Raw genomic sequence first — 27,056 nt, 5'->3', positions numbered from 1 at the left:
CCGTGGCTGGCTGGAGGAAGTGGGCCGAGCGGTGCGGGGGTTTCCTGGAGGTTGGGCTTCGGCTGAGCACGGGTGGGATTTCCGTGGCCGGCAGGAGGTGGGGGCCACACTGCAGGATCTATAGAGCCACCCGGGCCTGGGAGGCAGTGGCAGGGCGAGCTGGAGCAGAAGGAAGGCTCGGGCCGCCGGCAGCCCGACGACAGGCAGAGGAGCCAGGGCCCAGCAAAGCGGGCTCAGACCCAGGGCTAGAGCCCCGGGATGAGTTGGATTTGCTGGGGACCACGTGGTCTGTGCGGCGCCGGGGGCCTGAGAGCAAGGGGAAGGGACCGCAGGGAGCTGTCCCAGCCCGTGGATTGGGGACTCGGGGCGAAGGCCAAGGTTCGCCTCATCTCCGGTTCCCCAGCATTGGTCAGCCCTGGCCTGTGGAAGGGGAAGGGTGTCCTCAGTTCCCTATTAAGAGACAGGCTAGCAGACAGCGTGGGCTTGTGGTGTGGCGGGAGTGGAGACCTCAGAGGCAGAGGTCCAGAAGCCTCTGCTCACAACCCCCAGCCCCAGTGCCAGGAGGAGAGGGGTACCAGCCCAGGAGTAGCTGTGCCAGGCCTCTTCGTCCCTCAGATGACACTGGAGCCTTGTCTAGCTTTGGCCTTTCACCCCAGGCCGTCCCCTGACCTGCTGGGCGCCCATGGACAGCCACGTTTTCCTCTGACCTGGACAGGTCAGGACCAGATGCTCTCTGAGGGCGCTTCCAGTGTGACAGGCCAGGCTGGAAGGGTGTGCTGTAGGGACAGAACACACTGGGACTAAAGGAGAAAGGCTTTATTTAATGGGGCCCTTCCAGGCCCACAGCTCCAGTTCAGAAAAAGAGAAGAGCTTTTGCGAGGGGGCAGAGGTCTCCAGTGCCATGGCTCCTTTTTTCCTGGTAAGGCTCCCATTGGACCCAGACAGCCCTGGGCTGGAGTAAGGAGCACTGAGGATACAAGATGGCAGGACTCCTGGCTGATGGAGCCGTGTGACTGCAGGAGGCTCCACAGGTGTCGAACTTTCTTCCTCCTCTTGTCCTTAGGACAGAGCAGAGCAGCTGTCCTGGGCAGTAACAAACCTACAGAGAGGGAGAAAACCCTCAGGGACCATCTGGGTGGGAAGAGCCTTGAGTTCTGGGACCAGCTCTCACCCTGCACTGACAAGAGCCTGAGACCCAGAGAGACCATGGTCACAGAGGACTCTGGTAGCAGATCCCAGACAGTATGTTCTGTCCTCCTAGAATCCCCGCCTTGGTCTTGCCACCGCAGAGAATCAGGGTCAGATAATGAGGGGGAAGAAAGGCCGTGCTCCTTCCTATGTCCTGGGGCTCCAGGGTCTGGCCTCCACGCTTGCTCAGCTCCCAGGAGCCTGGGGGCAGAGTAGTGGAACTTACACACAGTGGCATCCCCCAGACACTCTGCTGAGGTCCTATACTTGTTAGCTTTCTAACAGGGATGGCTCTTTTGAAATACTCAGATAGCACCCCTAGCCAACACTGGTTGCTCAAGCTACAGAACATGCAGGAGCTGGTGTCGGGGGTCTATGGGGGTGTACAGTCTCTGTGTACATAGGGTGCACTGTGTGTGACTATGTGTGTCTATGGGAGGGTCTGTGGAAGAGCGTTGAGGGCTCCTTGTGTACAATTGTGTGCATACTTCATTTTCAATCCTTAGAGGACCGTGACTGAACATCTATTATTTTGATGTTTTTAAATGCCTACTAATGTCATTTTTCTGGGTTTTATTACTTTTCTCTTGATTATAAAACCTATCTTTACATATTAAACATTTATATCATAAATTTTACAAAGGTATTTCTACTTTTTGTGCTTTATCTTTTAACTTTATTTGGGATTCTTAAGAACATAAATATTTAATATATTTATATATTATATATTTTTATATATTTTTCCTCCCATGAAATTAAAAAATTTACTCATCTTTTCTTTCTACAGAAATCTTTATTGTTTATCCTTTTTACAAAAGTGATGCATGCTTGGTGTCAAAAATAATAGGGAAGTAAATTTAGGCAGAGTGAATATCTACATGAATCTTCCAATCCAAGAACAAGGTTTCTCTCTCTCCCCATTTATTTTTCCTTTTGTGGCCCTCAGTGGAGATCTTTCTCCATATAGATCCTGTGTAATACTTAGGTTTATTCCTAGGAGAGCCACTTTTCTTGATGCTGTTGGGAATGGGATCTTTTCTTTCATCATATTTTCTAATTGGTTGTTGGTATAAGACAAGCTTTTTATTTTTGGTTGTTACTTTTTAACCAGTCATCATTCCTGATTTTAAAAGTAAGATGAAAAAGATGTGTTTCCATGGGAAGATGCCATATTCATTTCCCTCAAGGTTTTCTACCACGTTGAATCTGATGATACCTGATCCATTTCATTAACTTTGAGAGTTTTCTACATCCTTCTCATTACGATTTTCCTTCACTATGGACACTTTGATGCTGACTAAGTTGGAAGCTAAACCTGAAGGCTTTCCCACACACATTACACACATAGGGTTTCTTCCAAGTATGGACAGTCTGATGTATAATACAGTCAGAACTATAGCTGAACCCTTTGCCACACTCCATACATCTAAAGGGTTTCTCCCCAGTGTGGCTTCTCTGATGCCGAATTAAATGGGCATTAACATGGAAGGCTTTTCCACACTCCTTACACTGAAAGGGTTTCTCTCCAGTATGTATCCTCTGATGTACAATATAGTCAGAACTACAGCTAAATGCTTTTTCACATTCCATACATTTGAAAGGTTTCTCCCCAGTGTGGATTCTCTGATGCCTGGTTAGTTTGGCATTGATACTGAAGGCTTTCCCACATTCCTTACACTGATAAGGCTTTTCACCAGTATGGATTCGGTGATGATCAAGTAGGTTTCTTTTAGAAGTAAAGCATTTCCCACACTCATTACATTCAAAGGGTTTCTCCCCAGTGTGAATCCTCTGATGCTGCATTAGTTTCGCATTAACGTTGAAGGCCTTTCCACACTCATTACATTCATAGGGCTTCTCCCCGGTGTGGATTCTCAGATGCTGCCGCAGCTGGGAGTTACACCTGAAGGCTTTCCCACATTCGTTACACCCATAGGGTTTCTCCCCTGTGTGGATTCTCTGGTGCTGGATTAACTTCCCTTTGACACTAAAGGCTTTTCCACATTCGGTACACTCATAGGGTTTCTCACCTGTGTGGATCCTTTGATGCTGGATGAGTTTTGCGTTATTACTGAAGGCTTTCCCGCACTCCTTACACTGATAGGGCTTCTCCCCGGTGTGAATGCTCTGATGCTGCCGCAGCTGGGAGCTGCACCTGAAACCTTTCCCACACTCATTACACTCATAAGGTTTCTCTCCAGTGTGGATTCTCTGATGTTGAATCAATTTTGCATTAACATTGAAAGCTTTCCCACAGTCACTGCATTCGTAAGGCTTCTCTCCAGTGTGGACTCTCTGGTGTGTGATGTATGCAGAACTGCAGCTGAAGCCACTTCCACACTCCTTGCACTGATAGGGCTTCTCTCCCGTATGGATTCTCTGATGCCGACTTAGACTCCCATTGACGCTGAAGGCTTTGCCACACACCTTACACTGATAGGGCTTCTCCCCGCTGTGGATGCTCTGATGGGTGATATAATGGGAACTGGAACTGAAGCTTTTCCCGCACTCCACACATTTGAAGGGTTTCTCCCCACTGTGGAGTCTCTGATGCCAAACTAATTTTGCATTAATGCTAAAGGCTTTGCCACACTCCTTACACTGATAGGGCTTTTCCCCAGTGTAGCCATCTTGATGCTGAGGGTTACACCTGAAGGTTTCCACTAATTCTTGACATTTAAAAGGTCTTTCCCCCGAATTAATTATTTCATGCTGAATAAGTTTTGTGTCAAAGCTGAAGGCTCTCTCCAATCCTATAAGTTCAGGGTGCTGCTCTCCAGTGCTGACAGTGTGACACTGACCCAAGTTTGGACTCTGACTAAAGAAATACTCCTCCCCAGGGCTGCTGTCGTCTTTCACTATTCTGTCAATGACGCTGCAGTTTTCTTTCTTTATGCTTCCTACTAAATGGACTTCCTGCTGTTTCTCTAGAATACAGGCTTCTGAAAAGTCTGTGTCCCGGGAAAAGTCCCTCTGAAGTTCAAATGATGTATTATGTTTTTCTTCATACATTTCCTTTATCAAATTATTGTCAGTCTGGACATCAATATCTACTATTAAAAAAACAGAAAACAGAAAATATCATGTAAGATCCATGTTAGAGAAAAGAAAAGAACTGTGGTAAAAGGAATAAAGAATCATAGTTAAGGGGCGCCTGGGTGGCTCAGTCATTAAGCATCTGCCTTCAGCTCAGGTCATGATCCCAGGGCCCTGGGGTCAAGCCCCGCATTGGGCTCCCTGCTCCACGGGAAGCCTGCTTCTCCCACTCCCACTCCCCCTGCTTGTGTTCCCTCTCTCGCTGTGTCTCTCTCTGTCAAATAAATAAAATCTGTAAAAAAAAAAGAGTTTATGGCACCAGGAGGTAAAAGGGAAAGAACTTTTTTCTTTTCTTTGAACTTAAACTCATGGCTTTCCAAAATTCCTCCTTCACCTTCTTCTCTGCTTAGAGAAGCCATCTTCCTCTTCCCTCAATCCTGAAATTGGTCAGTCCGTAATGTTCTTTTTTTTTTTTTTTTTTTAGATTTTATCCATTCATTTGACAGAGAGAGAAAGCACACAGGCAGGGGGAGAGGCAGAGGGAGAGGGAGGAGCAGGCTTCCCGCTGAGCAGGGAGCCTGGCGTGGGGCTCAACCCCAGGACCCGAAGATCATGACCTGAGCCAGGCGACTGAGCCACCCAGGAGCCGTTGTCCCTAACATTCTTTTTGGAATCCCTACAGTCCCAATAGAGCTAAGGATCTTTTGTTCCCAAATTTCTCAAAACTGACCCCAAAATGCTGCCTCTATTTTTCATCTCTCATCTCTCCTCGACCACAGGTAATAAGCCCCCTGCCCCAGTATTTCATTCTAATCACCCTCAAGAGACCCAAGTGACCTGGATTTCCCTAGCAAGCATTTTCAAAACTGTTGGTCTTTTCCCAATTTTAAAAATAGCAGTCATCCCTAATATCAGAAAAGTACAAAGAAGAAAATTCAATTTACGTGAAATACAACCACCTAACAACTACATTTAATCTTCTGATGTACCTCCTCCCCCAAAGATTTTCCTTCCAATCATTTTTCTAAAAATGTTTTTATCCAAAACTGAAAATATTTTTCTTCCTTAACACTAATAATGACAATTTTCCATTATCTTTAGATAGTCTGTAAAAATATTTTTTAAATTGCTAAATAGCATTCCATCCTGCAGAGGTACCTTAATTTAACCAATTCTCTCCACACTGAATGTCTGGGTTATTTCCAACATTTTATTATATAAAATTATGATGAACTTTTGTGCCTGCACATCTTTGTCTGTATCTCTGATTAGCTGATTAGGCTACTCTAGGAGAGAATATCCAGGCTATCAAGGACAAACTTTTAAAAGGCTCTTGCTATGTACTGCTAAAGTACTTTCTAGAAAGACTACTGATTCACATTCATTCCCCAAAAGTCTATTCCAGTTTGGTGTATTCTCTCCGTCAATACAATTGTTCTCTGTATGAGCCAGGGAAACTGAAGGAACTCCATGAAAAACTGCTTTTTGCTTATTTTCCTGCTTCTGTTCTTGCCAGGACCTGTACCCCCTCCCATCTTGTACACGCCTTATAGTACAAATGATGTATGTCCTTCTTATAAGGGTCAAGGAGTTAATGACTTTTTGGGGTCTTCCAGCATGGGTGATAACACCTAAGGAATGACCAAGCAGGGCCGTCATATACGTTTTCTAGACCACTGACTCTAGACCTCTTGATGCCAAAATCCCCTGGCTCCAGGCAATAAGTGCTTTATGGAGGACACCAGGACTCTTGTCTTTCTTCTAACCAGTTCCTGGGTGTCTGAAGAGGACATGTACACCAGATCCCAAGATCCCAATCCTCAATAAAAACCCTAGACCCCAAGCAAAGGAGAGACTCACTCTCTTCTCCTTTCTGAATCTCCCAAACATTCCATCTGCTTGCTATATTCTATCACTCATGCTATTCAATAAACTCTGCTCTCACTTCCTCCTGGCTCGCATTTGGTTTCTATCCTACTCAAAGCCAAGGACCCTCTTGGCTTGTCCTGTAGGACCCCTCCTGGGTCCTTGGACCCAGCCTACCTATGTCAAATGTGTTAGGTGGAGCATCTCTGTTTTAATTTGTATCTCATTGGTTCCTACTGAGGGTGAAGATTTTCCACATTGATTAAAATTTGTACTTCTCATGTGGATCAAACACTTACATTCTTTGCCTATTTTTCTATACTAGTGACCTTCTATTTACCAAATTCTATGGTGTGGCAGATGCTACTGGTTACTTAACCAATATCCATTCTCCCTTTTTTCCTTACTAACACGTTCTCCAATGTTTTTGAGGTAGCAGTAGAAACTACAGCTAAAAACTGTATTTTCCACACTCTCTTGCAGTAGGGGGGGCCATAAGACAGTTCCAGCAAATGAGATTTAACCAGAAGTCACTGGATGGGCCTTCTGAAAGTTTTTTTAAGAGTCAACTCTGCTGACATGGGCTTGTGCCCTGTACCCACCTTCCCCTTCTGTCTGTCTAAAAGCCATTTGATTTCCTGCTCCAATTAACCTACACACATTAATGTTTCCATTCTCAGTTTAGATCATGATGGTTATTCGAAAACTTCAAAGATTTCAGTACTGTCTGCTGACTACGGAATGAAATGCAGACTCCTTTGAGGAGCTCCACAACATCATTTCTTTTCCCTTCATGTGGTTGAATGACCACAAGGAACAAAAATCCACTGAATCTATCTTTTTATTTAAAAAAAAAATTTTTTTTTAAAGATCTTATTTATTTATTTATTTGACAGGGAGAGAGAGCGAGAGAGCACAAGCAGGGGGAGCGGCAGGCAGAGGAGAGGGAGAAGCAGGCTCCCCGCTGAGATCATGACCTGAGCTGAAGGCAGCCACTTAACCAACTGAGCCACCCAGGTGCCCTGAAACTATCTTTTTAAAAAGGAGGATTCATTGAAAGGATACAAGAGAATCCATGCACCACAAATGCAATAAGTAAATGAGAAATCACAAGAAATGGGAAATCATCTGGCAACTACTCTGCCTAAGCCAACGAGAAACTTGCTACTTCAAGTATGGTCTAGGAACCAGAAACACTGGCAGAACCTGAAAATAGAAATGCAGAATCTTGGCCCTAAACCACACTTACTAAATGACAACATGCATATCTGCAAGACACCCAGGTGATTCATTTGCACATCATCTGAGAAGCACTGAATTGAGAGCACTTTCTCCCTTCCACCTTATTTCCCACATCTTACTATATATAGCTGTCTCCTCCAATAAATAAATAAATAAAAACTAATACTTCATTGAGCACACACTATATGTTAGGTATTTTATTCCATTTTCAGGGATAAAAACACTGAATCTTAGAGAACTCAAATAACTGACCTGCTTAAAGTCACAACTAGGAAGTCATATAATAGCAGTTGGGATCGGACCTCAGTCAAGTCCACTCCAAAGACTGTACTTTTAACTGCCAGGCTATTCTACCTTTCTGTATAAAAAGACTGTTAATTCTCCATCCATCACATTAAGTGCACAATGCTTGGGAAGCAGCAAGGACCCAAAACACCATCCATTAATTTCATGAGAAAGGCAGAATTCCAAAATTAGGCCTGGAAAGAATTAGAATGAAAAAAGATCTGTTCTTGGAATCAGAAAGAAACAGCAAACTGCAAAAATAGTCAGGTCTCAACTGTACCTATCTCTATAAATCATCAGCATTTATTTAAATTTTACTCTGTACGGCTGGGTCATAAATGTGGCATGCTTATATGTTGCTTAAGTTGACCTTCTTCTTAAAGAGTTAAACTTTCCCCCGTAACAGGCAACCTGTGTGTCCCTTACCAGTCCAGAGGCATTGGGGGCCTGTTTCTGTTCCATCCACCAGTGGAGATGGGCCCCCCAGCTCACCTGCTCCCTCTAGTTGTGAGATCACAGCAGGTTTGAGAAGAGAAAATCCTGTTTAGGGGAAAAGAAATAGGAGAGACAGGTGAATAATCTCCCACAGATGAGTTCTTAAGCATCTCCTCAGATTGTCTTGGCAATGGGAAGGCAAAATAAGAGCGCTAGGGGATCCCACGCCTAATGACTATGGGGAAGTCGGGGATGGGGGCAATTGGAAAGATGGGGAGCTTGGAAGGTATATGTGTGTGGTGGGGGGAGGGGTCCTGAGAAGGTGTGGGAGGAGTTGGGAATGGCCCAGACCTGGGCCCAGAAGACCTCAAGATATGCAGGTCGGGTGAGGGTGAACCTGAAAATAATGCTGTGTGAAACAACAGGTTTCTTTTTTCCACAGTGTCTAAACCACAACTTCTAGAGGGAGGATAAAGAGCGCACACCAGTCCCAGCCAAGTCCTGTACTGGCCCAAAAAGGGCTTGAGGTTCACCCCTCCCAGCAACCCCTGACTCAAGGGGGATTAGCAATCTCAGCCCCTGGGGTTCCCACTCAGTAAAGGATTACCAGAGACCCCACCTGCAACCTGTTAGGGGGCAATAAGCCAGGAAACCCCAACTGGCAGAGTCTGGGTCCCAGGGGGAGAGAGGCCTTACCCAAGGAGGCCACATTCCCATAATTCTCCAGCATCACATCCCTGTACAGGGCCCTCTGTGCAGGGGACAGGCCATCCCATTCCGTCTGGGTGAAGTACACAGCCACATCCTCGAAGGTCACCGACTTCTGAAACAACAGGTTCCTGCTGCCCTAGGGCCAATTCCATGGCTCAGGCCCTAAGTGAGGGGCAGAGGGCAGTATAAGGGTTTGGGGAGGGAGCTTGTGAAGAGCACAGAATTAATAACAAGGGGAAAGGTTTGAGAAATAGCACCTGGAAAGTAAACAATGAAGAATATTTGACTTCTCTCATGGCAGGGAATCTCATGCCATATTTTACTTTTATAAAAGATATCCTAAGTTGAGATGACAGAAAAAAAATTCCCATATCAAGTTCCCCCAAAGCAACTCCATTCTTTCAGTTAGGCCCCGTCCTCAGTGGCAGATGCAGCTCAGGACCAACCCACCAGCATTTTCACTTGAGATCTTGGCTTCTCCATCCTGCCCCCCTGACCTGTAAACCTCCAGCCACCCCTGGAGAACAGCTATGGCCTCCATCTGGTCCAGCCCCCGTCTGTCGCCTGACTCCCGTCACTGCCCCTGCTACGTAGGGCTGTGGGGCTGCTTGAGCACCTCCAGCAGCTCAGCACTGCCCTGACTGGCTATGGTGGGGGCAGCGGCCCATTCTGCTTCCAGAGGCATCTTACTGAAAATCCAACATTTTTCTGTTACCCTCTCCCATTCATGCCTCTCGTCCTTTCCAATTTACCCAAGAACTCACTGTTTATCCTAGAGGTTCAGGAAAAAGGGGAGATCAGCCTTCCCACTGGCCAGCCACTCAGCCACTCTTCCAGATGCCCCTCTTCGCATCACTACACCATGCGCTCAGCACAGGCTCTGCATCAGGGCTGATGGCTCCCTTTTGGGCAGCTGCAGCCTCTGGTTGCTCTCTCTCTGCCCCCCTCAGTCTTTTGTAACAACCTTGGGGACGCACTGGCAGGGGTATGCCTTCAATTCCTCTCTGCCAGGATCTGTCTTGCTTCCTTCCACTGACCTCCACCCATCAACAATTCTAGTCCAACCTCTAGGTGAGTCTGCAAGTCACTCATCTGTGCCCTTGGAGGCGTCAAGGAACTTCTCTGAACAGTATTAAATGCCTTCACTGCTGCCACCACCACCCTTTACCCTAGTAAGTTGGCGCCACCTCCTGAATTCAAACATCCCCCACCATCTGTGCAGGAAATCTCAGCCAGAAACCTGGGGATTGTTCCTGACTCCTCCCTCTCCCTTACCCTACCCCCAACCCTTTGACTCTCAACATCCTAAAGATCTTTATGTTAAGCATTACTTGAATTGGATTCTTTAACAACTACTTTCCGTGATGAAGCGCACATCACACCTGGACCAATGGAATTCTTTCTGAAGTGGTCAGCTTCTTTTTGAATCACCCCTAAAAATTATTCCCTTGAAAGCCACCACAACTCTGACCACGTTAACTTCACGGGTTGCACACATGTCACAGGGATGAGCAGTTAAGAATCAAACACGGGCTGTATACCTTGGGCAAGGCACTCTACTCCCCTTTGCCTTCATGTCTCTTGTGACAGAATGAGCACAACACAGCACCTATCTCAGAGGGCAGGTGTCAGGACCGAGCGATCCATGCAAGGGCTCAGTATGGTGCCTGCAGTGCAGCAAGCCTCAAACAATGTTACTGGAGTTACTGTGACTATGATTATTCCCAACCTGTAGTCCATGGAGGTCCATGGATGCGCTTCAGGGGTCCGTGAAGTCCCTGAAATTGTATGGAGAATTTGGTTTGCATGCTTGTTTTCCTGAGCGGGGGAAGGTCCAGAGCTCTTATCAGAGACCTAAAGTTGGAGCCCCTGCACCCAAGCCCTGAAAGCCTCTCAAGGACACAGTGAGACACCCCGCCCCGTAGGACTTCCTTCTTCCTTCTGCCGACCGCCCACCCCAGCCAACGAGAGGCGCAGCCACCCTTTGTGATGATCTGGTCCTCCTCCTCCTCTTCACCTACAGCCCGGGCCCTGGGCACCCTAATGCCCCTCCAATCACGTCCATGCACAGAGCTTCCTCCACGGGCAGCTTCTATGCCCCCTATTCACCCGAGGAGCAAAGAACCTCGGTGTGCAGGCCACTCCACTCCTGCCTTCACGGACACTCTCTGGCTGCTTCCATCCCTTCACATCACCGCTCTTCCCACAAGATCCAGGCGGAAGTGAGGAAGGCCCCTCCAGCTTCCACCACAAAGCTCACCAGCTTCCCTTCTCAGTTTTCTTCAATGTGAAACTGTTCAGAGGAAGAGCTGAAGGAGCCACAGCTCACCTGGGGCCAGGCTGTCAGGAGCATGGCGGCCATCACCTGCTCCCCCTCTCAGAGAAGGGCTGGAGCTGAGGAAAAACAGAGAGAGACAAGTGTGAGGTGAGCCCCGTGCCAGGAGGAACAACACAGCCCCTCACAGACGTGAGGCGCAGGCAGCCGGTGTCCAGATAGGAGTGCCGCGGGAGCTGCCACAGGAAGAAGGGGGCGATCTGTTCACTGGCTCAGTGCCCAGGACCCCTCCCGGCCATGGCACTGATGCTCATTGCCAGAAACACTAGGATTTCACAATTCTGACACATGTCACACATATAAGAGCAGACATAAAATGTACTCAGGGCCCAAAGCATAATAAAACAAAGACCCACATAGCAACAATTCAGCTTAAGAAAGAGAATGTTACCAAGATCTTGGACTTGCTTGTTTTTCTCTAAACAAGCATCACCCTCGATACACTGCAGAAGCCAGGCTGGCAGGGCTGTGGCCCCAGCACAGAGACCTGAGTCAGGCCCCTGGGAGCTGGAGAAAACAGCTTTTCCCCTACATCCTGCCTGCTCCCTCACAAAGCTGAGTGTCCTCAAGAACCCCACTATCTCTGTAGAGATCTTGGGCAGCCAGCCTCCCGCATGGCCCAGGCTTACCTTTGAGGTCCCAGGCTGCCTCCTCATGTTCTCCAGCCCTCTGATAGTGAAGAAGCCAGAGCCTCAGCTCCCAGCGAGAGGGGATTGCTATATCATCTAGGGTCCCATGACCCAGCACACCTTGTTCACTGTCTTCAAAACATTTGGACTGCTTATTTTCGGGTTTTTACTTTTCCCAAAGTCAGTCTTGAAAACATGTGTTTTCCCAAAATATCATCCTTGTCTTCTAGGATTTCAACTTGAGTGTAGAGTTGTGGAAAACACAGATTCATGATTCTTTCCATTTCCTCCATATCTGGAGCCACTTTGCCTTTCCCACTTTTGAATATATGTGCTTTCTACACCCTTTCCCCTTTGTTAATGTTACGGATGGAACATGTCCCCCCAAGATTCATAGGTTGAAGTATTACCCCCCAATGTGACTATATTTGGATATAGGACCTGTGAGGAGGTAATAAGGTTAAACAAAGCCATAAATGCGGGGCCCTACTCTGATAAGGCTGGTGCCCTTATAAAAAGGAGGAAGAGACACCAGAGTTCTTTTTCCACCACATGCAGACATAGTGAGAAGACAGCCATCTGCAACCCAAGGAGAGCCCTCGCCAAGAACCAAATTTTCTGGCACCTTAAATTTGGGCTTTCCACCTCCAGAACTGTGAGAAATAAATTTCTGTTGTTTGAGCCATGCAGTCTATGGTATTTTGTTATGGTGGCCTGAGCAGACTAATAAAGTTAAGTTGAACAATGGTTTGTTCATGTTTATTTTTAAAGAACAAATTTTTCTATTTATTTAGAATACCACTCTTTTCTATTTTCATTTAGTTCATTAAGTTCTGCTTTGTTTCTTTAGCTCTGGAAGAGCTCTACCTCTGAGAGGTACACCTTCTGTTCCCTTCCAAATCCTCTGGTCTCAGTCCAGTGCCAGAGACTTTGACCAGCTTTGCGCAGGTATAACCTACCAATGCATCCTCAAGGATCTATACCACATATGGCTGATTCCTGCCCTGAGGCTTCTCTGGTATCCCGTGGGGGACATCTGCAGATACCTATGGACACCTGCTAGGTCCTGAAAGGCAGAGAGGAGTCAACGCCTGTGAGAACACCCATGACTAACAGGTGACAGAGGTCAATGGACAAATGTTTTCCCCTTCAGTCTCCTACATGAAATTCCAAGGCTCCTCAAAGATCCTGCAAGACTGAGCACCAGTTGCCTATGGACAGGCCAGCCTGACAATGCATCCTTGTATTGGCTCTCACTCCCCTTGTCTTTCACTCTGCCCTTGGAATACATTCCCAAGTAAACTGCCTGCAGTTTACAAACCTCTGTCCTGTGTTCTGCTTTTGGGGGAAGCTAGACTACCAAAGGATTTTTTCTACCTTCATTTTTTTTTTAAAGATTTCATTTTTTTATTTGAGAGAGAGCAAGAGTGAGAAAGAGAGAAAGAGCACAAGCAGGGAGAGCAGCAGGCAGAGGGAGAAGCAGGTCAATCCCAGGACTCCAGGACCATGACCCAAGCTGAAGGCAGACACTTAACTGACTGAGCCACCCAGGCACCCCTCTTTTCTACCTTCTTGAGGTTGCATGATTTATTCATTTATTTTCATTCTTTCCTATTTAGCAATTAAAATCTATAAAGCCATAAATTTTCCCTCTGAATACACTATTTGCCACATGCCAGAGGTTTTTTTTAATATTTCATGTTTTAATTATATTAATTACATTTTATAGCCTGTCAGCAAGTGTTTTGTCTCTGACCACAGAATTCTTTAGGATAGTTTGTTGCTAATTTCTTCTCTGTTCATAATTTCTGGCTTTATTGCATGGTGTTTAAATAACCTGGTCTATTTACTTCTGCTTTACAGATTTTGAGAGGGCTTCTTTTGTTGGCTGAAGTGCGAGTACTTACAAAGAAAACTTATTCTATGATTGAAGAACATATTCTATTTGAATCTAGTAAATCAACTCTACTAATTTTATTATGTAGATATTTCTCTGGAATCCATGATTACTTTTACCTAATTAAACTCAGATAGCCAGTAAAGAGCAAACTCTCACAAAACACTGTGCCTGTATGTATCATGGACAAATCTTTTCAAGTCTTTAAGAAATGAGTAATTCTAACAATACTGAAACTGTAGGAGAGAAGAGCAAAATAAGTTTCCTGGTCCTTTTAATTATGCCAGCACAACACTGATACAAAAACCACAGACCAGCCTCCTTTATGAATACTGACAGAAAAATCCCCAATATAAAGGAATTGACTCCAACAGTTCATTAAAGTGACATACCATGACTAAAAGGGATCATCCCACGAAAGCAAGTAAAGCTTAATATTATAATGCAGATTAGTATACTTTTCCACATGAATAGATCAAAGAAAGATAAACACACTCTCCATCCCAACAGATGCCAAAGGCATTTGAGATAAAATTCAATACTCATGCTTACATTTTAAAATTTATGCCTTACAGAAACCCTCATATGTAGAAAATATGTACAAAATTATTCATTATCAGTATCTGAATACAAAAAACTGGAAACAACCTACATATCCATTAAGAATACATAAATAAATTGTCCTATCATTTTTAAAAAGAAATATTATCCAGCAGCAAAAATTAATGGCTCACAATTACACACAACTACACAGATGACTTCAGGAACATAATATTGAGTCATACAAGTCCCAGATGACTACAGATACTACAATGCCATTTGCATAAAGCTCAAAAATGAAATTAAACATATTGTTTACAGACATATTTTATGAGATAAAATTATTTTTATAAATAGGTAAGACTATGATTAATGCAAAATTCAAGATAGTAGTTACCTCTAGAGGGGTGGGAAGCTGGGAGCTGGGTTGAGAAGCAGTACTGGAAATGTTCTCCTCCTTAGTGGGGTGGTGCGTTCATGGGTACTCATCTTACTACTACGCTTCTTAAATGCCATGCTAGATGCAGTCTTCAGTATGCAAGAATAACATTTAAAAAAACATACTTATCTCTATGATTTGGAGTGATTTCCAGATTATACTGTCAAATGAAACAAGCGAAGTACAAAAGGCAATGTGCTACTTCTTGTGTACAAAAGGAGTATAAGAAAATATGTGTGTATCTGGTCATTTGTACAAGAAAGAAATAGAAGGATAAATCAGAAACTAAGGAGAATGAATGGTTGCCTCAAATATGGGTAGGAAATGAAAGGAGCCTGGGACGGAAAAGAGAATGAAAGGAAATAGGGTAGAAGAGATGAGGAGGGTAGTGACGCTTCTGAGTTTGCCTTTTTTGTTCTGACTTTCATAACCATGTTTCACATATCCAAATAAATAAATACACAGACATTAAATCAACCAACCAGGATGGGATGGGGGTGACAACCCAAAAAGGAATACAAAAAACATCAAATGAGCTTACCTATACCACAACTGAATAACATAACCACACTGAAGTGGTGGGAAAGAAAAGAACTACATAACTTTGGAAAGCAGTATTTTAACTAGGTACTATAAGGTTAAAACGACCTCTGCCCAAATGCTTCTTGAGGATGCAGGATTTATTATTTCATTCTTTTCCTAGTTGGCAACTAAAACCTGTAAGGCTGTAAATTTTCCTCGGAATACACGATCAGCCACATTCCAGAGAGGTTTTTTTTTTTTTAATATTTCATGTTTTAACTATTTTTTTAGTATAATTTTTGTATAATTTTCATGACGGTATGAATGAGCAATTCTGGAACTATTTTATGTGTATTCTAGAATTGAGCAAATAAGTGATTACAATGTAGAAATCATCCCCAAGTCATTGTCATCCCAACAGCCCGAGACGAGGGCGAAGTTACCTTTTGGAACTGCCAGCTCCAGAAGACAGTGCTCTCCAAAAGCCGGGCTACTTGTACTCCCGGGTGACTCGGAGGGGCTCTGCTTTTTCTGTGCTCTCACTGAGCCCTGATTCACGACCCTGTGTTAGAAGTCAGGGGGCACACGGTCCATACTTGAAATGCATATTGATAAGAGCCCCTACAGGGACTTCAACATGTCAAAAGACTCGCGATATCACAATCCACTTCACCCCTGCAAATATTCCACCCCCTGGCTGCTCCGACACATCTTCCCGAAAAGTCAGTGGCATCTTCCCCGAAGAGAGTGCGGGGCTTCGTGGCTGTGACAGGAATCCACGCTTCGCCTTCCAATTCGGTCACCAAGTCCAAAACGGGAATCTAGGACGGGCGCAGTCTGACCGCGGACCACCGCCCTATCCCCCTCCTCCAGGAACCGGAGGCGCATCCCCGCCGCACCCACAGTTACCCGCCAGGGCACCGCCCCCGCCGTCCCCAGCTCCACACTCACCTCCGCCACCGGCTGCACCACCGCGCAGTCGGAAGTGCGTCACCAGGCCGCGGCCGAGTCTCTCTAGGAGCGGCGTTGCTCCCTCTTGTTGGTGTTCTGGCCCCGCCCCCGCAGCCCGAGTCTCAGTAACCCGGACTCCTGTGCCCCGCGCCCTTCACCTGCGGGTCCCGGCCGCAGGGCCATTATTCCTCGAGGTGGGCTGGGGAAGCACCAGAGGGGAGCGCTGGATTCACCCCCGGGGATGGCGCTGGGGATATCCAAAGCTGCAGGTGCAACCGGATTTGGGAGTTTCGGGCCCTGGCCTGTGGATCTATCACAGGCTGTCACACCTAAGGCCGCCTTTTTTGTAACAACTATTTCCTAGTGACCGCTTTATTCTCCTGTCCTGAAATTCATAGATCGTGACTTAGAAGTTCATAGGTAATAGAAACAACCCACATTTTAAAAACTGATGAATGGATAAGGAAGTTGTGAGATAGGTAGATGATCGTGGTATTATTCAGCCATTGAAAGAATGAAATCTTGGCCATTTGAAACTGGATGGAGCTAGAGGGTATTATGCTAAGTGAAATACCATATGGTCTCACTCATTACTGGAATTTAAGAAATAAAATAGATGAACACTGCAGATAGAGAGGCAAACCATAAAACAAACTTAAGGATAGAGAACAAACTGAGGGTTACTGGAAGGGGATGGGGTGATGGGTATAAAGGAGGGCACGTGTGATGAGCACTGGGTGTTGTATGTAAGTGATGAATCACTAAATTCTACTCCTGAAACTAATATTACACTATGTGTTAACTAACTAGAATTGAAATAAAAACTTGAAATTACAAAAAAACCTTAATATGCTTTAATAGAGGAGATATAAAAGGAAAATGATTTGTAAAAATACACATTTCAATATGTAAATGGTCATGACTGCTATAGACCTAAAGGTCAAATATTTGCCTTTTCACATGGAACGTGCCTGTACACCACAGCCACAATGCTGTCTTTTATTGAGGTTTCAAAAATCACAAGCTGTGATCCAAAATGGTGAACATTTCTTGGTAAGGTTTAAGTGAAACAGTACAATCTTCTTTTGATTTTACAGTAGTTTTATTCCTAGAGAATCAACATACGTTAAAACTGTGTAAAAATTCATTTAGCTGAAACAGGTTCTGGATTCAGGTCACTTATAAATGGTTTTTACCTACATGAATGTCCAGAAAGACCTGAAAGTCTGCAAAAACTTTTCCAAACAGGTGGGAGCCTTCTATGATTTTCAGGATTCGTGGCACTCCTGGCTCCCATCTAACGCCATCAAACATTGCAACAAAAATACTCCCATAAAATTTCAAAATGAGCCCAGGGGAAAGGGGAACAGCACGAAAAGCCACCAATTAGACCATCCTTAGGTACCCTCCCAAATTTGATAGTGCAGGCATTTCTTCTAGCTCTGATCCCTAGGATGCTACAGCACTGGGATGTGGTTGGCAGCTGGCCCTACTTCTCTCTCCAGCCTCTTAGCACTCTTCCTCCTCTCTCCACTTCAGCCCCATGTGCTGAACATACTGTTCTCTAAACCTAGAATGCCCTTCCCTTCCCATTCCAACCCTCCATCTTGACTGTTACTTGAAGTCAAGGCTCAAATCCCATTTCCCTTGGAAAGCAAGCTTTTGACCACCCAAAATAAGGCAGGCCCCCAGTTACATGCCATCACAGCACTCTGTATTTCTCAGTTTATTTAAGTGTCTGTCTTTGCTCACTCCAGGAAGCAGGGACTGTATCTATCTTGTTCAACATCATTATCCTCAGCTAAAGCACAAGCCCTGGCACAAAGGAGGCATATAACAAATATCTCCTATTGACATAATCCAAAGGCTCCAACCCCAACTCCAGAGTAGAACCCTTCTTTATTTCTGTGCCCCTGGAAGTAGGATATATCTTATGCCTGGAATTGTAACACTGATTACTGTCAAGAGGCTTCTGTTTTGCCTTGTCCCTGATCACCAGTATTTCCTAAAACGAGCACTTTACACAACTTCTCTTGTTCAGATAGGAAAATGGTCCCAGGATTTGGCAGAGTAATAGCTGGGGATTACACTGCTCTTGGCAATAAGTTTTTTTTTTTCCTTTAGTAGAGCTTTAGCTAGGACTGAGGGCTTGTCTAAAGAAATAGGAAGGAATTAGGAGATCACAGTTATCACAGAAATGCTGGGCCCAAATGTTGAATCATAAACCTGTCACTGATTTTACAGATAAGAGAATAAGGCCTCCTAAATAACATGAAGCTCCTACTCCTGAGAGTACTAAGACAGGCACACGCCAAGTTACAAAAGGCCTGCAGAAGCAGAGACCACTTGTCTGTTCATCTCTGTTCTTCCCTTATATATTAATCTCTAGCAAGCCAAAGACAGTCCAGAAAAAATAACACACTTTCTGGCCTTCTTTAAATTTTCTTTTTAGGTTTTATTTATTTGAGAGAGAGAAGAGGGAGAGGGAGAAGCAGGCTTCCACTGAGCAGGGAGCCAGACTCAGGGCTCCATCCCAGGAGCCTGGGATCATGACCTGAGCCGAAGGCAGATGCTTAACCAACTGAGCCACGCAGGCGCCCCTGATGTTGTTTTCACATCTGCTAACACATCTGGCCCTCTTTAAAGTGTGACTATGTGACTAACTTCTGGCAAACAGGCTACAAGAAAAAGCGATGCCATGCTCTTAAAGAAAAGGAACATGCCTTCCTGGCCCAAAATCCCCATCAGTTAGGTGGAATGCTGACAAGGGCATAAGCATCTGACAAGGGGGTAGACCATGTGAATGAGGATGTGGCCCCTGGGGATGACAGGGCTACTAGGAGATACCACAGAGCTGCTGTACCAACCCTGGACTGCTTACCTTCAGATGATATATGAGCTAGAAATAAGCTTTCATCATGCTTAACCACACTGATTTGGTTTCTTCAAATCAATGCCCAAGACCATAGCCTTATAGAACACTTGTAGGAATGAGGAATGATGGAAAAATAATATGCACTTAAAATCAAAACATACTTAAAAATTTAGGCTGGTTCTCGTATTTCACTGCTCTATAAGTCCATCTCTATGCTGGGCCTGCAGCCAAGTGCCCTCCTGCTCAGCTCTAAGTGCCCGCTGTCCTCCAGTCCCAGAGCCTCCCTAAAACCCTTCCCCCCTGCCCACCAGGAGAAACTGACAGATCTTCCCCCTGTTAAAATATCTGTTTTTGGTGTTTCCAGTTTTAAGAAGACATAGTAAAAGTTGTTCTGCCTACTTCTCCTCTTGAAAATCATGGGAAAACAACAAAAGTCTGTTTGGGGTTCATTCCAAGGATTCAATATTGTTTGAGTACTATAAAAATTTCCTTTACTTATTGATATTGTGAATTAAATTAACAAATCATTCAATCTATTATGTGGAGAAATAGAGCAGGGAGAGGTCTTATTCACAAAAGCAACAAAGCAACCAAAAAAATTAAGACTAAATTTAATAATAAATGTTTAAGACATAGATGAAAAACGTAAATACTCAGGAACTAAACCACTACCACCACCACCACCAATAAAAACTTGTATATGGAAAGGCACAGGTAATTTTTCAAAGAAAGGGCATTCATCTTGATTTAATCTATAATTTATTTTTAATCTATAATCAAAAACCAATTTCAAATAACTTGGGGGGGGAGAATAAAATGGGAGGAATTGCCCTACCCAAATAAAATCACAATGGGATTTATTTTGGAACTTGTGAAATGATCCTAAGGTTCATCTAGGGAAAAAATGTTATATATTTATAAGGTACTACTAAAACTTAAAAATGCAAAATGATTGAAAGTTAAAGAATGGATATACCAGACAAGTGTTAAGCTAAAGGAATAATGGCATTAACTATATTAATATAGCAGTCATTTTGAGACAAAAAATATCACTAGGCAGGGTTCCATTTAAGGCAATATAGTGAATGATATAAACTAGTATCTAGAAATTTAGGATAAGAAATAATTTATAACATTTTATACTTAGCTCACAGGAAAATATACCCAGGTACCAAAACTGAATAAGAAACTAAACCATAGGTTAGCTTCCCTAACTGATTTGGCCGACATGACTGGAAATAGTTGAGATTTGAAGATCTTAATATCTGCAGAGGCTGTATTATAATATTCAGGAAGCCAGAAGGAACAAGGAGTAGGAACTGGGGCTTTTCACACACACATACACCCACCCAAATGCCTGGACCCATGAAAGGATAAATTAGAAAAAAAATCTTCCCACTAGTAAAGAGAGATAACAAAGAAGGTTATAGTCCTTTCCTAGGTTTTGGAGTGATAGTGGGGATGTCCCCAAAGAAATTATAATCATAGTCTGTATTACTGAGTACATACTTTAAAATTAATGCTAATTACTTGAACTAGTAACTCATAATCTAAGAAATTAAATTAAAAACAAATCCTAGCAAACTAATGAAATAGTCACTACAGAATTTGGAGACAATGACATTTAAAAGTTATTATAACTGCATCCACAGATTCAAAAATTAAATAGAGACATGGAAAACACAGAAATGACCTAAATCAAACTTCCAGAGATGAAAACTGCAATGTACAATAAAAAATACACTGGACAGAAATAAGAGTAGATATTGAAAAAAATACCTTTTTAAAAAATGTAGTGAACTTAAAGTCATAGCAGTAAAAACTATCCAGAAAGAAACATACAGAGAAAAGAAAATCAAAACTAAATGAACAGTAACAAAACATGTACAGGATTTGCATGCTGAAAACCACAAAATGCTAATGAAAGAAATCAAATCAGATCTAAGCTAATGGGAATAAATACCAGGTTCAAGGATTGGAAGATTCAGCATAAGAAAGATGTCAGGTCTCCCCAAATTAATATACAGGTTTAATGCAATTCATACTAAAATTCCAGATTCTTTGAAGATACAGACAAGATTATTTTAAAATTTATATGAAAAGGCAAAGGATCTAGAATAAGTAAACCAGTTTGAAAAAGGAGAATAACATGAAAGGAATAGGTCTACCAAATTTCAACTCTTATTATGTAGTTACAACAATCAATACTGTGTAATATTGGCAGAGGAATATACACACAGATCAATGGAACAGAATGAAGAACCCAGAAACAGACCCATACAAAAATGTTCAACTTACTTCTTTTACAGAAGTGCACAAGCAATTCAATAGAGGAAAGATGGCTCTTCAAAAAATGGTGATGGAGCAATTGGACATCCACAGGGAAAAAATGAATCTCAACCTAGGTGTCACAACTTATAAACCCAAAATGGATTACAGACATAAATGTAAAATGAAATTATGTAAATGTAAATGTAAAATGTTTAGAAACAAACAAAAGAGAAAATCTTTTTTTAAAGATTTTATTTATTTATTAGAATGAGAGAGAGAAAGAGAGCACAAGAGAGGGGAGTGGGAGAGGGAGAAGCAGACTCCCCGCTGAGCAGGGAGCCCAATGCGGGACTCGATCCCGGGACTCCAGGATCATGACCTGAGCCAAAGGCAGTCGCTTAACCAACTGAGTCACCCAGGCGCCCCAAAAGAGAAAATCTTTAGGACTTAGGGGTAGGCAAAGACTTCTTAGACCTAACACAAAATGCATTAGTCATAAGAGGAAAAATGGATATGTGAGACTTCATCAAAATTAAAAAACTGTTCTCTACAAAAGATCCTGTTAAGAGGATGAAAAGACCAGCTACAGAATAGGAGAAAATAGGGGTGCCTGGGTGGCTCAGAGTTAAGCGTCTGCCTTCAGCTCAGGTCATGATCCCAGGGTCCTGGGATCGAGTCCCGCATCGGGCTCCCCGCTCCTTGGGAGCCTGCTTCTCCCTCTGCCTCTCTCTCTCTGTCTCTGTCTCTCATGAATAAATAAATAAAATTAAAAAAAAAAAGAATAGGAGAAAATAGGTGCAAACCACATATCTGACATGTACTGGCACATACTTCTTGCTATATTTCTGGACTATACAAAGAACTCTCAAAACTCAAAAGTAAAAAAACCAAGCAATCCAATTAGAAAATGGGCAAAATATGTGAAGAAACACTTCACTGAAGAAGATACACAGATGACAAATAAAAGATGTTCAACATCATTAGCCATTAGGGAAATGCAACTAAACCACAATACCATTAACATAAATATCTACCAGAATGACTGAAACAAAGCAATAGTGACAACACCAAATGCTGTCGAGGATGCAGAGCAACTGGGTCACTCAGATGTTACTGGTGGAAATGTAAAATAAAATGGTGCAGTCACACTGGAAAAGTTCCTCAGTTTCTTAGGAAACCAAACATGCAATTATCACACAACCCAGCACTTCTGGGCATTTACTCCAGACAAATGAAAACTCTCACACAAAAACTTGCACACAAATGTCTATAGCAGCTCTATTCATAACAGCCAAAAACTAGAAATGATGACTCAAGATGTCCTTCAATAGGTGAATAGTTAAACCAACTGCAGGTTATCTATACTATGGAATATATTCAGAAATCAAAAGGAACAGATTATTGATACAATCTCATTCAATCTCCAGAGAATTACACTGAGTGAAAAGGCCAATCCCAAAATGTTATATACTGTCTGGTACCATTTACATAACTTTCTTAAAATGGTTCTTTAAAAGGAAATAGAGAACAGGTTAGTGGCTTCCAGGAGTGAAGGAGAGGGTTGTCTGTGGCTCTAGACGGGCAAAATGAGGGATCCCTGTGAATATGGAAGTGTGCGGTATGTTGACCATATCCATGTCAGTATCCTGATTGTTGTATTGTACTTTAGTTTTGCAAGATGTGGGGCGCCTGGGTGGCTCAGTTGGTTAAGCGACTGCCTTCGGCTCAGGTCATGATCCTGGAGTCCTGGGATCGAGTCCCACATCGGGCTCCCTGCTCAGCGGGGAGTCTGCTTCTCCCTCTGACCCTCTTCCCTCTCGTGCTCTCTATCTCTCATTCTCTCTCTCTCAAATAAATAAATAAAAAATCTTTAAAAAAAAATAGTTTTGCAAGATGTTACCTTTGGAGAAAACTGGGTAAAGGATACATGGAAACTCTCTATATTATTTCTTACAACTGCATGTTAATCTACAATCATCTCAGAATTAAAAGTCTAATTAAATAATGAACAGATCATTCATGAGCTGTGGGACAACTTCAAGCAGCCTTAAAAGGTTAGGAGAGGAGAAATGGAAATACATTTTTATAAGGTTTTTATGCTTTACATGAAGTGGTATAATATTACTTAAAGGTAGAGTGTGCTAAGTTTAAGATATATAGTCTAAATCCTAAAGAAACCCTAAAACAAAAACTGTTACAGCTGAATAATAGCCAGAAAAGGATAAAATGGAATCACAAAAATGTGATCCAAAAAAGGGCAGGAAATGGGGTGGGGGGGAGAACTATGGGATAAACAGAAAACAAAGAGCAAGGTGATAGACTTAAACCTAATGTTAATAAGCATATCAAATACAAGTGATTAAATATTCCAATTAAAAAACAAGAGATCACATTGATGATGATGATAAAAAAGCAGGACTTCAGCAACAGCCAAACCAAGTACTTATGGTTCTTGAAGGTAGTTTTCCTTGAAATACCTCATTTGGCCACATTACAAAGCACATTAGATAACAGCAAGCTGCTAACACCCCAATGTTCTTTGTATCTTCAGGTCATGCAAAAATGCAATATAGATGGCGGGCGTGAAATGAAAAAGAAACAAACAGGTAAGTTCGTTATGTGTTATCAAGTGCACTAACTTAACACTGTCTGGTCACTAAGTTCAAAACACTCAGCAGCCAGCTTTTGAGGCAGCGTGACCTAGTAGAAATCATACCGAGGAGTCCTGGCTCCTTCACTGACTAGTTATGAGTCACTGGGCAATCACTTCATTTTTCTGAAACTCCATTCATTCATCTGAAAAATGGAGTAAGCGCACATAGTTGTTGTAAATACTATATGTTGTTTCACTTAAAGTGCATACAGTATGGCCTGGGATTCAGACATTGCTCAATTAATGTTAACTTCTTTCCTCTTCCACCTTATTTGTGCATCTGAGTAACAGCCAACCAAAGATACCAGGTCCTGATTTCTGGAACCCGGTAAATGTTGCTGTAAATGGTAATTTTTGCCGGTGTAATGTGGATCACCAGGGTGAGTCCTAAATGCTATGTTTCCTTATGAGAGAAGCAAATGGAGATCAGACACAGAGAAGGGGTGATGTGAAGACAAAAGGAGAGGTTGAGGAGTGATGTGGCCACAAGCTAAGGAATGCTGGCAGTCACCAAACACTGGAAGAGAAAAGGCAGATTCCACCCTAGAGCCGCCCCAGGGAGTGCAGCCCTCCCAACACCAGGATTTCAGCCCAAGATAATGGATTTCAGACTTCTGGCCTCCAGAACTGAGAGAATAAATTTTTGTTTGATGCCCCTAAATGTGTGGTAATTCGTCATAGAACCACAGGAAACTAATATACTAACCATGACTAATTCAAAGATGGTTACTCAGTTGGAGGGGGTTCCTGACAGTGGCACTGGGGTCAGGGACCATGGATGATAATTACTCAATATTAAGTCCACAAAGATGAAGATGATTAGGGCACGCCTGGGTGGCTGTTATTAAGCATCTGCCTTCAGCTCAGGTCGTGATCCCAGGGTCCTGGGATGGAGCCCCGCATCGGACTCCTTGCTCAGCGGGAAGCCTGCTTCTCCCCCTACCACTCCCCCTGCTTGTGTTCCCTCTCTCGCCATGTCTCTGTCAAATAAATTCTTAAAAAAACAAACAAACCAAAAAAAAAAAAAAAAAAACGGTTAAACATCACTCAGGCTATCACATCTCAAAGCTGAAACACCTCAAAGGAGCCAGCTCTCTGGTTCAGGTACAGAATAGAAAATACCCATTTTTCAAATGGTGTTTCTGAGGGTGAAGGGACCTAAGAGCCCAGTCCTCTGCCTCCTGGGTATGCAATATTAAGATACTGTCTGTAGTAGACATGTCTGTTTTAGCTCAATCTATGCTTTCCCTCACTGTTGCCTATTCCCTGTCTACCTCCCTGTGAAGTCAGGTACAGCCTCATCCTGACTTGTTCCTGATATTCTCCACCTCTATGGAGCTTATCAGTCTCCTCCAACAGCCTCTCTTCTGTTACTGACCTCTGATCTTGACAGGGCAATATTGGGATGGCCAGGACACCAGTGGGCTCTGAAACCAGGCTGCCTGTGTTTGAACCCTGGCTCTGCTACTTCTGTGTCCTTGGGTGGCCTAATTAATCTTTGCCTCAACTGTAACATGGAGCTAATTACAGCAACTACTTCATACAATTAAGTGTGTACAGTGATTAGGGAAGTGCCTGACACAGGGTGAGAGTCAAAAGTGTATTACTGGGCGCCTGGGTGGCTCAGTCGTTAAGCGTCTGCCTTCGGCTCAGGTCATGATCCCAGGGTCCTGGGATCGGGTCCCACATTGGGCTCCACGCTCAGCGGGAGGCCTGCTTCTCCCTCTCCCACTCCCCCTGCTTGTGTTCCTGCTCTCCCTGTCTCTGTCAAATAAATAAAATCTTAAAAAAAAAAAAAGTGTATTACTGCTGCGACTTTATTAAGGGCATCTGTGGCTAACGTGGCAACATGTGAAACTAAGTCAGGGAATCTGTTACTCTCACCAGTTTTGAGTGCTTTTAGATGATCTGCCCTCAAAATGATCCCCCTGGGGCACTTGGGTGGCTCATTCGGTTGAGCATCTGCCTTCTGCCCATGTCATGATCCCAGGGTGCTGGGATCGAGCCCATCAGGCTCCCTTCTTCCTCTGCCTGCTGCCCCCCACCCCGCTTGTGCTGTCAAATAAATAAAATCTTAAAAAGAAAAAAAATGATCCCCCTGAAAATAACCCACGTGTGTACCAACAGCAGGCAATAATTGTGGTATATTCATGTAACAGAACGCCACGTGGCAATGAGAATGAATCTATATTGATGATTCCATTCACGTAAACATTTGTGATGGTAGAAATCAGTAAAGAGGTTACTGTGAGAGAGAAGTAATGACTAGAACCAGGCACAAGGAGACATAGGGTACTGGGATGTACTTTTTCCTGATCTTGGTGATGATAAGGCCATCTTGGTAATATTTCAGGTGGTACATTTTCCTGTATGTATATTATACTTCAATTTTTAAGTTAAGTGATTCCCCCAGCCTATCACTCATTGGTCAGTTCAACTGCTGCCGAATAAGGAAGAGGTGGTGAAGCCACCAGGTGGCAGACTTCAGTGAGTAGGTAAAGTCTGGAATGTGGCAGGGTGACTGCCACAATGGTTGGCAGCAAAAGGGCACAGGTGACAAAGGAGGGTGCAGACCACATTCATCACACCTGTTAAAGAGCCAGCTCTGTCTTCCTACTGAGACACCTCAGCACTCCGTCTTTATGAGAGAACTAGACCATTTCCTTGGCCCACTGACCAATTCAAAGGGCAAGGTGGGCATGCTATTCTAGACACGCGGGTAAGTGGCATACTGTAAACGCTACAATAGCCCGGCATTTACCAGTTTAATCCCTAGAACAGCATCCATTCCAAATAAAAATTGAGTAAACAAAATGAAAGCTTTGAGAGCGGTAGCTTTTGGTTTCACAGGACTTATCTTGAGAATGGACTCCTTGATGCAGGCACAGTCTTGCAGTAACACTGAAACTCATATCACAGAGCTTAAATAGCTAGAACCTCTGTATACTGGTACCCTGATGTAGCCCAGGCTCTTGCATTACAATGGGTTTTCCATTCTTGTTACAATCACAGGAACTGCTGGAACTATAGCTAAAGACTTTCCCACACATCATACCCATAAAAACATTTCTCCATCAGGTTAGCCCTGAAGATTTTTGTTAGAGTGATAAAGCTCTCTTGCAAGGAAAGAAAACCTACCCTAAACTTGCTTGAACGAAAAGACAACAAAACAAAAACAAAA

The 27,056-nt window shown here is 43.5% G+C and overlaps 1 protein-coding gene across 12 annotated transcripts; it reads right to left on the bottom strand.

Annotated features, from left to right (window-relative positions):
* Window positions 1-1,992: 1,992 nt before the first annotated feature.
* ZNF23 (zinc finger protein 23) lies at window positions 1,993-16,102 on the bottom strand. Of its 12 annotated transcripts, XM_088027470.1 has the most exons (7): window positions 16,077-16,102; window positions 15,569-15,687; window positions 14,562-14,692; window positions 11,093-11,157; window positions 8,749-8,875; window positions 8,044-8,157; window positions 1,993-4,241 (listed from the first exon to the last, which is right to left on the bottom strand). In XM_088027470.1, exons 4-7 carry the CDS (start codon window positions 11,123-11,125, stop codon window positions 2,449-2,451), a joined length of 2,067 nt encoding a protein of 688 aa, XP_087883596.1. In that variant the 5' UTR covers window positions 11,126-11,157; window positions 14,562-14,692; window positions 15,569-15,687; window positions 16,077-16,102; the 3' UTR covers window positions 1,993-2,448. The 12 variants fall into 12 exon arrangements, with proteins under 12 accessions (XP_087883596.1, XP_027951437.1, XP_087883597.1 ...); XM_028095636.2 differs by lacking the exon at window positions 16,077-16,102 and having other exon boundaries at window positions 15,569-16,028; XM_088027471.1 differs by lacking the exon at window positions 16,077-16,102 and having other exon boundaries at window positions 1,993-4,238; window positions 15,569-16,028.
* Window positions 16,103-27,056: the final 10,954 nt, after the last annotated feature.

This window comes from Eumetopias jubatus, unplaced genomic scaffold (assembly GCF_037043125.1).
Source record: "Eumetopias jubatus isolate StellerSeaLion01/CBP00866 unplaced genomic scaffold, mEumJub1_p1.0 scaffold_10, whole genome shotgun sequence".
Lineage (NCBI taxonomy): Eukaryota > Metazoa > Chordata > Mammalia > Carnivora > Otariidae > Eumetopias > Eumetopias jubatus.
The sequence above is the reverse complement of the archived record's forward strand: the minus strand, read 5'-3'. Positions and strand labels throughout refer to the sequence as shown.

Excerpts from the sequence above, each read along its gene's own strand:
- ZNF23 (XM_088027470.1), bottom strand. The coding sequence starts at position 11,125 with ATGGCCGCCATGCTCCTGACAGCCTGGCCCCAG. Across the intron at positions 8,876-11,092 it reads TCCTGACAGCCTGGCCCCAG|AAGTCGGTGACCTTCGAGGA; the intron begins GTGAGCTGTGGC and ends CTGTTGTTTCAG. Across the intron at positions 4,242-8,043 it reads CCCCCAATGCCTCTGGACTG|TAGATATTGATGTCCAGACT; the intron begins GTAAGGGACACA and ends TTTTTTTAATAG.